This window comes from Thunnus thynnus, chromosome 11, assembly GCF_963924715.1.
Source record: "Thunnus thynnus chromosome 11, fThuThy2.1, whole genome shotgun sequence".
Lineage (NCBI taxonomy): Eukaryota > Metazoa > Chordata > Actinopteri > Scombriformes > Scombridae > Thunnus > Thunnus thynnus.
This window is the reverse complement of record NC_089527.1, coordinates 34,075,823-34,091,061: the sequence shown is the minus strand read 5'-3', so window position 1 is coordinate 34,091,061 and position 15,239 is coordinate 34,075,823. Positions and strand designations below refer to the sequence as shown.

The following is a 15,239-nucleotide window of genomic DNA, read 5'->3' as shown; positions in this document are numbered from 1 at the left end:
AATTGAACTACTCCCCATTTTTATGGGGACCCCCTGGTCCCCGGACTCCACTTTGAGGACCAATGACTTAGACCAATGTAAATCACCCTTGAGGGCAGTCAGCTCATTTTTACTTGTTTTATATTCTTGAGGGAAGTGTAACATTTGACTTGTGGGTCCAATAATTTCATCCTGGAGGTGTAAGCCACGACAGTGAAGGAGGAGGCCATGTAAGCTTAATAAGCTTTTATTTATTTAATGAATAAAACTATTATTATTATTATTATTATTATTATTATTATTATTGTTGTTGTTGTTATTATTGTTATTATTATTATTATTATTATTAGTCTTTATTAAACAAGAACCACGCATAAAAACATTCATCTCAAAATGAGAAGAGATGTTTATGCCAGATTTATCTATTAGCTAATTTCCATCTGCAGTCCCTGGGCAGGTACACAGAACAATTACCAGATAATAAAAACATTAATTTACATGCAAGACAAATATATAGTCTCTATCACACAAACAATTCTACAAACAGACCTAAAAACACACATCAATATATAAATACCAGCACATTCATCCAGTACAACTATAGAATTACAATTCATTACAATTTAAAATCTGAATCACTGTAAAATTAATGTTGATATGACTGATTGCTCATTATCCATTTTTTTGCACCATGGGAAAAAAATGAAAGTCTGTGCAAGTTTTAAGCTCAGCTGGAAGCATATTCCAATGTTTGATGGCTGTAAATGAAAAAGAAGATTATGCAAAAGTAGTCTGCCGCAGAGGGATGTGTAAGTCTGAGTTTAGAGCAGATTGAGAGGTTCTGCTCATTTGCTCAGAGCTGAGCTGAAAAAAGCTCTGCAGTTGTGGAGGAACAGCATTGTGAATTATCTTGAATACCAATCGAACCTCTGAAAGCAGAATGAGATTTTCAAAACTCGAGAAACTGTATTTGGACAATACGTTACAATGATGATGATTTAATGATTTCCCATCGAACAATTTTAAAGCTTGTTTGTATGTTGTATGGCTTTCAGAGGTCAAGTTGGAATCCAAAGTCATACCTAAATATTTAACCTTGTTAATGTTTTTGATTATTTGTCCATTAATACTAAGCTGTGGATACATGGTTTGTTTTTGTTTATTAGCAAAATAAATCGTCACTGCTTTTTTTTTGCATTCAAGGGAAGACATGAGTCACTCAGCCATTTGGCAACTTTATGAAGCATTAATGAAAGCTTAGGGGCCACTTGTTCAGCATCTCTCCCATGAGTGTAAATGACTGTGTCATCAGCATACATCTGAATATCCACATCCTCACAAACAGATGGGAGATCATTGATGTATAAACTGAACAACAGTGGCCCAAGAATAGAACCTTGTGGCACTCCCATTTTGCAAAATTTTATTGATGACGATTCATTATTGATACGAACACATTGTGAATGACCAGATACATAAGACCTTATCCAATCCAACTATGATTCTGAATGATGCTGTCTTGTTTCACAGAGGACAGAATGAAACCTACACTCTGTTTGGGAGAAATTCAAACCTGATCAGCTGTGCGTAGCTGATGTGTTACAAAGTATGACCCAAGCTATCCACACATATTGGAGCATTGAGCCAAACTTCATTTTATTTTATTTTACTTTATTTGTGTTAGTCTTACCTCATGAATATTTTTATGTGAAACACAATAACGATTGTACAATGTGCAGCATATTGATTTGTTTGTGGACTAACCAGCTGATATCCTTTACAACTACTGACAACTAACTGATGGGCCAGTCAGGGTAACTCAAGTAGATTATGCAGTCTCTTCATGGAAGCAGATTGGATATCTGAAATGGTTTGATTCTACTGGTATCTAGAGAGATAAAGATCATAGGGCTTTCATCATTTTCATAACAACAACAGTTCTAAAATTTTGGGCAATGTTACATCAAGGAAGAAAACATGAATGCTTTTAGTCCTATTTAGAACATGGGGTAGTGGTGCACCTCAGCCTCTTGTGGCCAAAACAAGTATTACAACAAACACTAAGAAACATGATCCTGACAAAAAAACAACTTTCTTTTCACCTGTCAAACTTTTTTTCACCTGTTTTCAAAAACGAAAAGAAAAAGTAACTTAGAAAGATTATCCAGGCAAAACCTTTTTTCACCTGTCCTTAAATCATAAACACAGGAGAGGAAACAATTTAGATCAGACATAGAATATTTTTTCTCACTTGCCTCCCAGGGCTTTCATAGAGTGTTTTGCAAAATGTTCACACTTAAGGTATCTGCAAACACTGACAAAGTATTTTATTTGCTTTCCTACAATATTTTCTTCCTTAACAATATGGGCTTGCATGATTAATGGTTTTTACAGTTATGTTATGGTATACAGTATTTGATTATGGTTTGGGAAAGATGTGGTCTTGGTTAAAAACTTTACTTTATTAGCACTTAAGCAAAACCACAATCTTCTCCACTCTAACCAAAGTCCTTTTGTTGCTTAAACATAACTCAACATAGGACATGAACGCTGGTTTCCAGTATCAAACTCCTGCACTTTGCACTTTCACTGGGAAAAAATGTTGCCATAGAACATAAACCAGACAGCAATTACATTTTTCACAAAATTTATTTGGCAAAACAAATAAGTAGCCTGTAAGCATCTTTTCTAAGAGCCAGGGTTTCAGAGCTGTACACTTCAGACTTGGAATTGAATTGGATTTAGGTTTGGAAAATGAGGATTTGAGACTTGAGTTGGACTAGTCTGCTGTGGGAAATGATTTATTTGTCACATTTTTGTGTATAGTTTTTTGTACATGTATTAAAACATGTCTGGAGGGGATCTTTAAGTGAAGTAAAAAAGTGAGTTTACAGTTTTATTTTGCTTTACTGCTCATGTCACTCTTCAGAGTATGTGTTCAAGATTCAAGATTCAAGATTTAGTTTACTATAATTTTCTTGTGTATTTGTATACACAAAAAAAAAACAAAATGCTGTTCCTCCCAGCCCACAGCAGTGTAACAACAATAGATAGGATAAAGACTGTTAATGTCTCAGTTCAATGTAGACAGCTCTTGCATGTCATCGAGTGACCAGCACTGATGTCCATTTTGCTGTCCAGAGAACATTAGGCAGCATGATTGTTGGAAGTGCTGGTTTGTAAGGGTTAACAGTTAGCCTAGCTTGTACTTCATCGTGCTTGCCGAGGCTTCCGCTTCCTGTCACACTTCTTTCAATGTTTTCTTTCCAGTGCAGCTCCAGGCAAGTCTATGGTCTCCTTTGGGTCCACTGAGCGTAGCACACCAAGCACGCTCAGCCGATTTAGCTCCCAGACAGTATTTCTTGTAGCAAAAGTCTTTGTTACAAATGTCTAGAACAAACTGATGATCATAGACACATACCTTGCACTTCACACGATGACACAGATGTAGACGTAGAGACGGACAAAGACATTGCATGGTCCGAACAAGGAGAGGCTGCTGCAAATGTCGTCACGCCGCCATCACACCACTTCATGGAGAGAGAGAAAGAATTCCACCAGCAACGACCCCTTAATTTCTCTTCTTATCTTCACAAAATAACTCTTCTGTTAGCTTCCTCAGTGCAGTTTGTCCTTTGCTTCCAAAGCAAAGTTGGTAACAGTGGCAAGTAGCAGTTAGCGGTTGTTCTGATTAAAGATGCTATTTCCTCTTCTGTTCTTGCTGATTAATGCTGTTACCTCTTCTTTACCTCGTCCTTTCTGAAGATTATTTGAAGGTTATTTTGCAAAATTTCCCACTTTTTAGGTCCAAGTTTGAGATGTATTCAGTAGCCCATGTATGGTGAGCCACTCTCTCTCATTCCAGAGAGAAGGTAATTGTTAATAATAATGGTAATGTTGAAGGTAGTTGTAAAGATTTTGCAGTCTGAATTTATAATTGCGCTCTAGTATTAGCCATGTCTTATGTTATTGGCCAGCTCAGAAACATTTCTTGTTTTCTAGTCATCTGTATGAGAGATAATGGTACAACATTGTTTTTTTGACTTTTCAAGAATGAAGTGCAAAAAAGAGATACTAATTTGTAGCACAAATGTTTTCACTTTGAAAAAAATTAAGTTGCGTTGAAATGCACAGTCTCAGCCGGACTTAAAACTGACCTCAAACACTTAAAGCCTGCTCTGGTGTGTGCTTATGTCTTGCCTACAGCACAGTTTTTACCCTTTCATGTAGCTCTCCATTGGTCCTCTCCACAGCCTCCCCATTATTTTTCAGCACCTAAAGAGACAGAGAGAGAGAACAGGACATTTGATCAGTCATAGTGAATCCCAGAGTGAGAACAAAAATTTATCCGCGACAATTGAGTGTGTGTTGTCTTAGCTGTTGTTTTATATATGGCTCTGTATGAGTGTGAGTGTACAACAGACAAACACAAACTAACAGATTGAAGTTTATGTCCAAAACATGTATGATTGAAAAAGTGACACACTTAACTTTACTCATTTCTCTGTCTTATATATTTTATTATATTTTTCTTCATTTTTTCTTTTTATTGTATTCGCACTGATATGGAGGATGCTCCCTGTGTAATTGAAATTTTGAATTCTTTTTTTTAAGAAAACCTAATTTATTCTTAGGATCAAAAGGCAGAATGTGTGAACAGAACTTAAACATTTTGGGAAATGGGCTTATTGGCTTTTTTTGAGTGAGATGAGAGCATTGGGTGAGCATTGAGTCCTCACATGTCTCCGCTAGTTCCTTGCAACTGATCCTTGCCAAGAAATATTTTGGCACAAAACCTCCTGTGAAACTATGAATTGTTTTTTCACTTCAGATTTCTCATAGATCAAACGAACAAGATATTACATGTTTATTAGGGAGCTTTATAGATTCTGCATATTTTGTTTGCTGTTTCCAGTCTTCTAAGCTAAAACTAACTGGCTGCTAGCTGTAGCTTCATTTTTACCTGAGAATGAACTTCATGAGAATGAACTTCTCATCTAACTTTCAGCAAGAAAGTGAATATGTTTATTTCCCAAAATGTCATCTATTCCTTTAAAGGTGGTAGTGTCATCAACTTGAATTCATGTCAGCTACAACTGATTCCAGTGGTGACAAGGTGGGTAATGTATTTCAGGATGTGTCCCAAAAAGCGTCAAATATGGCCAAATACACTTCTTCATCTTCAGCCTTAAGCCATCAATCTGCCTCCCTTATCGAATTTGAATGAGGATTTATGGCAAAGTGGATCACATAATTAAAAGCCAGACCTTTGAGCTGATCAGGAGTCGAGTCAACAAGGAGTCTGACACTGTCCATGTACTACGGTTGTAATACAAAGCTGTATTTGTATCTGTATCTGTTTATTTCACAAATATATCTTATTGATACTGTACATGAGTAGTGCTTTTACTGGAACTTGTTAGAAACTTCTACAGCTACAGCTTAATTTTCTGTGTTCAACTGTTTTCTACTACTATTCCCTTATTTATTTGGTTTGTAGACAGTGTACATTAATCAACACTGATATTTTAACAACATCGATCTAAATGTACTGGGGTTAGCTCAACAGTACATTTGGAGGCTTCATCCCAACTCGATTCAATTCAATTCAATTTTATTTATGTAGTGCCACATCATAACAAAAGTGATCTCAGGACACTTTTCACGTAGAGCAGGTCTAGACCTCTACTCTTTAATTTACAGAGACCCAATAATTCCCCCATGAGCAAGAACTTGGCGACAGCAGTAAGGAAACCCCCCCTCCTTTAACATGAAGAAACCTCAAGCAGAACTGGGCTTTAAGCAGGCGGCCATCTGCCTTGACCGGTTGGGTTGAGAGAGAAAGAAGGAAGGAGGGAGAAAGGGGGGAGAGAGACACAGAGAAGCATAATAACAACAATAATAACAACAACAATGATAATAATAATAAAGATATGACTAGTAATAATAATAGCAATAATAGCCAGAGAGGGTGTCGAGGCAGGACACCCACAGGACCACGCAACCATCCCCGCACCATTCCCCGGAGCCATGCCCCTCATACCCGCAGCCATGCCCCTCGACATCCACAACGTGGAGGAGAAGAGAGGAGGAAGAGAGGAGCTCAGTGCATCATGGGAAGTCCTACTCTTAAATGTAGAGAGGGTGTCTGCCCCTGGGCCAAATCTGGAAGATGGTTCCACAGGAGAGGAGCCTGATAGCTGAAGGCTCTGCCTCCCATTCTACTTTTGGAGACTATAGGAACCACAAGTAAGCCTGCATTCTGGGACTGCAGTGTTCTAGTGGGATAATAGGGTACTATGAGCTCTTTAAGATATGATGGTGCCTGACCATTAAGGGCTTTGTAGGTGAGGATAAAGATTTTAAATTCTGTTCTGGATTTTACAGGAAGCCAATGCAGCAAAGCTAAAATGGGAGAAATATGATCTCTTTTTCTAGTTTTTGTCAGTACATGTGCAGCAGCATTCTGGACCAGCTGGAGAGCCTTTAGAGACTTGTTAGGACAGCCTGATGATAAGGACTTGCAATAATCCAGCCAGTAACAAATGCGTGGACTAGTTTTTCTGCATCTTTTGGGACAGGATGTGTCTGATTTTTGCAATATTACGTTAGTTAAAAAAGGCAATCCTTGAAATTTGTTTTATGTGGGAGTTAAAGGACATATCCTGATCAAAGATAACTCCCAGATTCCTTATGATGGAGCTGGAGGCCAGGGTAATGCCATTCAAAGTAGCTATATCATTAGATAATATGTTTCTAAAGTGTTTAGGGCCAAGCACAATAACTTCGGTTTTGTCTGAGTTTAGTAGCAGAAATTTGTAGGTTATTATGTCCTTAAGGCATACTTGGAGTTTAGTTAGCTTATTGGTTTTATCTGGCTTCATTGAAAAATATAATTGGGTATCATCTGCATAACAATGAAAATGTATAAAGTGTTTCTGAATTTATTTATATATTATTATATATAAATTATATATTACCTGAAGGAAGCATGTATAAGTTGGATATTGTAGGTCCAAGTACAGAACCTTCTGGAACACCATGTTTAACTTTTGATTGCATGGAGGATTCATCATTAACGTGTACAAACTAAAATCAATCTGATAAATGGGATTTAAACCAGCTTAATGCAGTTCCTTTAATGCCAAATAAATGTTCCAGTCTCTGTAATAGGATGTGATGGTCAATGGTGTAAAATGCAGCACTATGATCTAACAAGACAAGTACAGAGAGAAGTTCTTTTTCCAATTCAGTTAGGAGATAATTTGTAACTTTCACTTGTGCTGTCTCTGTGCTATAATGCGCTGTAAATCCTGACTGAAAATCCTCAAAGAAACTATTGTTATGTAGAAAGTCACACAACTGATTGGTGACTGCTTTCTCAAGGATCTCAGAGAGAAAGGGAAGGTTAGATATAGGTCTACAGTTGGCTAAAACGCCTGAATCAAGAGTAGGCTTTCTAAGAAGAGGTTTAATTACAGCCATTTTAAAGGACTGTGGCACATAGCCTGTTACTAAAAACAGATTGATCATATCTAGTAAAGAAGTGCTAACTAAGCATAAGACTTCCTTAAGCAGCCTAGTTGGGATGTGGTGTAAGAGACAGGTTAACGGTTTAGATGAAGAAATTGTTAGTTAGTTCAGGAAGGTCGATCGTAGAAAACAGTCTAAATATATGTCAGGTTTCACAGCTGTTTCTAAGGTGTCTGTGTTTGTGGATAAATTGGGGCCTGTTAAGGGCAGAGAGTGTTGAATTTTGTCTCTAATTGATAGAATTGTATCATTAAAGAAGCTCATGATATCTTTACTACTGAGTGCTATAGGACTACATGGATCAATAGAGTTATGACTCTTTCTCAGCCTGGCCAAAGTGCTGAAAACGAACCTAGGGCTGTTTTTATTCTCCTCTATTAATGATGAGCAATAGATGGCTCTGGCATTACAGAGGGCCTTCCTATATGTTTTACGACTATCTTGCCAGACTAAGTGAGATTCTTCCAGTTTGGTGGAATGCCATATCATTTCAAATTTTCGTTATTTTTGCTTTAATTTGCGGGTTTGGGAGTTATACCATGGAGCTAACCTTTATTGTTTTATTATCTTCTTTTTTAAAGGGTCTTGGAGTTCAGTGTCATTCGCAATGAGCCTGCAGCACTATCAACAAGATGATCATTTGGGAGGGACTAAAGTTAGCATAAGAGTCCTCTGTTGTATTGAGACACGGCACTGAATTCACTGATGGAATTGCTCCCTTAAATTTGTCTAATGGCGTGTAGTCCAGTAATAGGAATTCAAAAGTTATTAAGTAATGGTCTGATGAAATAGAATTTTGTGGGAAAACTATTAAATGTTCAATTTCAATGTCATAAGTCAGAACAAGGTTGAGGGTGTGGTTAAGACAGTAAGTGGGTTTATTTACACTCTGAGAGGAGCCAGTTGAGTCTAATAATGAGATAAATGCAGTGCTAAGGGTCATTATCATGTCCACATGAATATTAAGGTCACCTATTATAATTACTTTATCACTACTAAGGACTAAGTTTGATAAAATACAGATAAAAATTCAGAGTATGGGCCAGGAGGCTGGTACATTATAACAAATAGAATTGGCTGTAAAGTTTCCCAGGTTGGGTGTGAAAGACTAAAAACAAGGCTTTCGAATGAGTTATAATTAAATTAGGTCTAGGGTTGATAATTAGGCTTGAGTTGAAAATGGCTGCAACTCCAGCTCCTTGGCCAGTGTCTCGAAGAATGTGAGTATTAATATGGCTGGGAGAAGTGGATTAATTTAGGCTAATATATTCTTCATGACACAGTCAGGTTTCAGTAAGACAAAATAAATCAGTATGATAATCTGAGATTAGATTGTTTATTAATATGGCTTTAGATGACAGAGATCTAATGTTTAAGAGTCCACATTTAATTCTCCTATTTTGTTATTGCAGTAGTGGTGTCGCTAACTTCACATTTCTCACCATGGAGCTGCCAATAATCAGAGTTGGTTTCTCAGTGGATGTGTCACTGAGTGGGGAGAACCTGTTAAAAACGTGAACTGGTTGGTAAGGCGGCTATGGCTCAGGAGGTAGAGTGAGTCGTCCACTAATCAGCGGTTCGATTCCCGGCTCCTCCAGTCTGCATGTCAAAGTGTCCTTGGGCAAGATACTAAACCCCAAATTGTTCCTGATGGCTGTACCATCAGTGTATGAATGTGTGTGAATGGTTAGTTCCCCCTGATGGGCAGGTTGGGACCTTGCATAGCCCATGTACCCATTCAGTGTATGAATGTGTGTGTGAATGGGTGAATGTGACACGTAGTGTAAAAGAACTCGAGTGGTCGGAAGACTAGGAATGTGCTATACAAGTACAGTCCATTTACCATGGTGAACCATGGGCTTCTGCTTAGGGCTATGCTTCCTTCAGACAGTCACCACGCCACCCTGGCTTCCCAGCTGCTCGGGGGAGTAGGAGCTATGCTAGGTCGGCCTGCATCAGCTACTGGGGGATGCCTAACTACAGTAGATAATGACTGGTTTTCCATGGTGTGAAGCCGTGCTTCCAATTCACTGAGCCTTGCCTCCAACACTGCAAATAAACTACATTTATTACACATACCATTATCACTAAAGGAGGCAGAGGAATAGCTAAACATATGACAGACTGAGCAAGAGAGAGCAGAGAGGAAGAGAGGGAGAGAGAGAAGCCATTGCTAACTGCTTAGCTAAGTTAGCTGCTAAGCTAACTGCTGAGCTAAAATAACCAACAACTGTGGGATTAGCAAGAAAAGTCTCTAAAGGAAGGAGAGAGCTAAGAGTGCTTGAGCAGAACTAGTGAAAGTTTAAATGCACAGTGGGTGCATTTAAACTGGTGGGAATTATCCACAGTAATGAAGAATATAGCAAAAGTAACTGAGTTGAGAGCAGTAAAAACGCTATCAGTAAACAGTCTGCAACCGGAAATGACACAATTGACGGAGTTGAACTGATTCCAATCAAAATAGGGTAAAAACTCATTTTGGATCTGGTAGGAGTGCGTTTGGTTATTAGTAATAATTCATAAAAGCTAGAAATTATTAATATGAATTAATAATACAGGACACCATTAGAGAGCCTCACATGGGGACACCAACTATCAAATTTGTGAGGACCATGGCTGGTTATTAGCAATAATTAATCATTATCAGAGTTAATCATTATCAGAGATAATGATTAATTATAAAAATGAATAAAATTCTGAATATGACTTAATCATTACAGGGTACCACCCGGAAACCGGGACCAATAACCAAAAAATAAGGTCTACATAAGGTAAGTCTCATAAAAGAGTTCACCTAGAATGCTAACATCTGGGGGATATCAACATTCACAGGTGAACAAAGAAGATATAAATTTGAGCTCTGACTCTCTCAATCAGCCACTTTTCACAATATATAAAACACAATAATGACAAAAGACTTCTCATTAAAGATGTAACAGTCTTTATTAAACAATAGCAAAATTAACAAAGTTAGCCAATGCTTTGAGCAATGAATCACTATCTAAAATCTAAGTCTACCTAAGCAAACATACAGCTATGTACAGTGAAAACATACAAGCGGGAGCGTGTATGTGTGTGTGTGTGCACGCAAGATGGCGACACTATAGGAGGAGGTCACGTCACGCGAGAACCAAATGGTGGAAGTGACCACGGTGTCTTGGCTAGAACAATAGCAAGGTGGTGCTGCCTCGAGGTCGGTGTCTCTGCACTCACCCAATTCCATGTAAAACACATGTGTCTGATGGCAGATAAAGAGGGGCAGAGTGGTGCTATGTCCTACATTATCTGACCGTCAGATGTGTAAGAAGATGCGCGTGTGTGTATGTGTGTGGGTTAGTAACGAGAGGGAAGAGAGAGGAGGGAAAGCGACCGTGGGGGGAGAGCAAAGCAGTTGCTTTGTCCACAGAGAGTGGGCATACAGACGGCAGTTTGTAACGCATGTTGTCTGATTTCCGATCGACAAAGCAACTTACCTTCTCACAATGTCACCTTCATCATAAACGTTTCAATGGTTACGCCCGTGTGAGAAGGCGAGATGGTCGCTTGAACTTCATTTTTTATATGAAAAATTGAAGTGATAAGTGTTACAAGGACCCACAGTTGTAGTTTTCTCAGGCTGGTTAGCAGCTCCTCCATCCGGACTGTGATGAAGGTGACATTGTTTTCTCCTCCAGCACACCAACAGGCAGGCACTGTGCCATGCGGCTACAATAATACTGTATGCAGCTACTATAGTAAAAATCACGGGTGCTGGTGCATAAATGAATCGTCCTTTTATTCCAAAAGTCATAAATAAAGCAAGGGAAGTACATTTTATAAAGCCCTGGAGGGTGGGAGTGGATGAACCCAGTTAAAGAGTACCTGCCCGTACGGGACGCTCTAAGAAGTAAAGCGAACAAGCTCGCAAGGAGGAAGGGATCATTTCATTGGTCGACACTAAACCTGGCCTTCTATTGGTTGGGGGACTTTGACAGAGTTGTTGCACAAAAAATCCAAGAGCAGAGGAGAAATCCGAGCGCAGAAGTTTCACGAGCACGCAGAAGCAGCCTGAGTGCGAGGAGAAGGGCTGAAGCTTGAGCGCAGGAAATCTGTGCAAGCAACATTATATTTGAGTGCAAGCACACAATTTGAGCAGAAACAGAGCAAATCTAAGCACAAGCAGAGGCTATTTGAGTGCGAGGGCAGGGTTTTGAGGGAGAAATTACAAACTTTGAACGTGAAATCAATAAATTATGCTCTCAAAATGATATACCACACTCTTGAATAAAGATAGGGAAATAGCTCCATAGACTCGGGGGTCTGTCAATTCACACAACAAAACAAACAAGCTTAAAGCTAAAAACAACAGCAGCACTGAAGCTGAAAATACCACACAATATAACCTAACTCTGCCCAGACTTAAACCTCTTACTTGGTTGCTTCAGAAAGCAAGCAGGGTGTGTGTTTCAGTCCGTCTTTGGCCTGGCTCGGTTCCTCGGCTCGGATGCTGATGGGGCTGTCCTCGCACTCCGTCGGCGGGTTTTGCGGCAGCTGATCCTTGGCGGGCATTGCGGAGAAACAGCGGAGTCAACTTGGTTGAAGAAGAGCGAGGCAGAGAAGTTATCCGCTTCTTTGTGAAGAAATCCGTTTCTTCCTTCTGCAGGCAGTGAGAGCGCTGGCTTGCAGCAGCGGTGGTGGTCTCTCTCGGATCCGGTGATTGTGTTTGGGTGAACACGGGAGAAGTCTTGTCTCGTCCAGTGAGGGGAGAATCTTTCAGTTGGTGGGGGAAAGTACACATGCATGGGGTTACGTCCTTTAGCAAACTGGCTCACAGAGAGACAGAGCTTCCCCCTAGTTCAGTTACAATGGACAGGCGGAGATTTTTAGGTGCACCCAGTACTTAAAAGGCAGTGACATCACGGCTGAGTCACCATGACATACTCTGGTGTTGGAGCGTCTCTGCCAATGAGACGAGAGTTTCTGGATTTAACACCAAGGTACAAACAGAGCAGTGCATGTTGGGAGACAGAGTCCATTTTGGACTCCCTTTGTTTCACTGGCGCCATGCCTTGTTATCAGGCTTTAAGACTGCATGCCTTTGTCTCATGCACATGGACTATGAGCACCAACATCTGAGACCAAAACAAATATGCGTGTTGTTTACTCAATAATGTTGGGAAAAAAAAAAAGCTGTCCTTGAACTGACAGCTCATGAAACTCTGATTGAACTGTCAAAGTTGGCAGTGCTGACCAAATATGGATCAAGATTCTGTCACCTCAAATGCTTTTAGAAACATATTTTAGTGTACTGTTTAGCTGTAATTTGAGAAAGTTTGTGATGTGGCCGACATCTTGGAAATGGACGTGGAGGACGCAGAGGGACTCATATGCACTAACATGCATGGTCACAGGCACTAACATGTTGCTGGACCAGCTACCAAAACAAAGAACAGAAAAGCTCAGATAACAACACAAACAGAGGGAGTGTGACTTCATTCACTGCTCAGGCCGCCATTACTCCACTATATCTTTACATAGCAAATAGTTGTTTGCTGTCATCTATTGCACCTATAATTTTCATATTTGAACCTACCATCAAAAAAGAAAAGAAAAGAAGAGTGACTCTAAACTGAGTCTAGATAAATGCTGTGTAATTGTTAATGGTCCGGGTGGGACTATTAACCCTATAAAGTGTCAGAACTGCAATGCCATATTATTTATTTAATAAAAAACAATACAAAACAAAAACAAGAAAACTGAAAAACTGAAAACTGGTTGTGGGTATAATGGCAGAAGGCACAGATGAATGTTAAGTTTGACTGTAGTGTGATAAAATATGAGAAAGCTATTGACAGACAAAATAATAGCTCATCCTGCCATAAGTTTTTTTTTATTTTAATGAGGTTGTGTAATACCAAATCCAAATGATTGGTCTCTTGAAAAAAATTAGCTATTTACAAAAATTTGAAAAGCACTCTTGAGATGGTCTGAAAAACTTCAACAAACTCCAAACTTCAACTCGCCAATTTCCCATCTACTGTGAAGTCATGAAAAATGCAGGCTTCAATAACAGCTGTAAAACATCACTCAGGTTTTATCTTGCACTCAAGTCTAGTGAAAACTGCTGCAAAGTTTTTGAGGAAGATCATCGTGGAATGTCTGAATATTGAACTTAAAACTATCTTCACCTCTTTGTTTTCAGCCAATAGCTTATTTGTTTACAATGTGGCAAATCACCACCGTAGAAAGTGATTCTACTTTGGCTATGAGCAGTTCCTGTTCACATTGTGCATACAACAGTCACTTGGATTACTTTTGATACCGCTCAAGTGGAGTGCCTTTCTTCAATTAATTCTTAACACATTTGTCCTCAGTGGACATTGGAAATCTTGCCCCCTCTGTAAGGAATAAGTTAGCATTGGTGTATTATGAGAAGTGGTTTGCAAAAAATGCAGATGTGTGCATTCAATGTGCATGAAGTAGCCTGAGGTTAGCCTGTCTGAATATTACATTCAGACAGGCTAACCAAAAGCCTGTCTGAATAAAAATATTTTTAGCTGCTTCATGAAGATGTCACAGGAGTCTAGGGATCGCAGCAATAAGGGGAGAGCATTCCATAACTTGGGTGCAACAACTTGAAGGACGGTCACCTTGGGTTTTATAGCAGGTTTGAGGGACAGCCAGTAATTTTTGTTCAGCAGACCTAAGAGCCCAATTGGGTATATGAGGGCGGAGGAGGTCAGCTATATACTGGGGTGTTTGAACATGCAAGGCTCTATAGGTTAGCACCAGTATTTTAAAATAGATTTGAAATTTAATTGGGAGCCAGTGCAGAGAGGATAAAATTGGTGTGATATGTGATCTCTTGTTATTTCTAGTTAGAAGCCAATCAGCTGCATTATGGACAGTTTGGAAACAGTTCAGAGAAGTTTGATTTAAACAGGTAAAAAGAGCGTTACAATAATCTAAATGAGAAGAAATAAAAGCATCAATAATCATCTCCATCTCAACCTTGGTTACCACAGATCTCAACGGAGCAATGTTCCTCAATTGGAAAAAACATGAGCGCATAAGCTGGCTGACATGATTATCTAAGGACAGGGATTGGTCAAAGATGATGCTGGTTATGGTTATGCTGAACACAAACACTTAACTACCCCATATACTGCTTGATGTTTGGAATAAAATTTTCATGAGCTTCTGTCTCATTTGCTTTTAACTGAAGACAGTTGTGAGCCATCCAAATCTTGACAGCATCCAAACAATCATTTAAAATGGACAATTGGTGACTCTCATCAGGTTTAAAAGAGCAATACAAGTGAATATTATTGGCATAAAAATGATAAGAGATGCCACTATAACTGCTAATAATCTGTCCCAGGGGCAACATATTTAAAGAGAACAACATAGGACTCAGGACGGAACCCTGTGGGACACTGCATGTCAGAGACACTGTGTCTGACATGAACTGACCCACAGAGACTGAAAAACTCCCATCAGCAAGATAGGATGAGAACCAATCCTGGAAATACCCACTAACTGGTTTAGCCTCTTTAAAAGAATACCATGATCGACAGTATCAAAAGCAGAGCTGAGGTCAAGTAACACCAATAATGAGCATTTCCCATCATCTGCAGCCATCATAATATCACTACTAACTTTAAGCAGAGCTGTTTCTGTTGAATGCAGTTTTCGAAAACCTGATAGAAATGAATCATACAGGTTATGTGTTTCTAAAACAGTTATAA

The 15,239-nt window shown here is 39.2% G+C and overlaps 1 protein-coding gene across 1 annotated transcript in view; it reads right to left on the bottom strand.

Annotated features, from left to right (window-relative positions):
* enox1 (ecto-NOX disulfide-thiol exchanger 1) overlaps nucleotides 1–15,239 on the bottom strand; it is a 248,150-nt gene that overhangs the window by 22,001 nt on the left and 210,910 nt on the right. Inside the window, exon 13 of the mRNA XM_067604589.1 lies at nucleotides 4,198–4,254. Coding sequence (XP_067460690.1) covers nucleotides 4,198–4,254 — 57 coding nt within the window. The remainder of the gene's footprint in view (nucleotides 1–4,197; nucleotides 4,255–15,239) is intronic.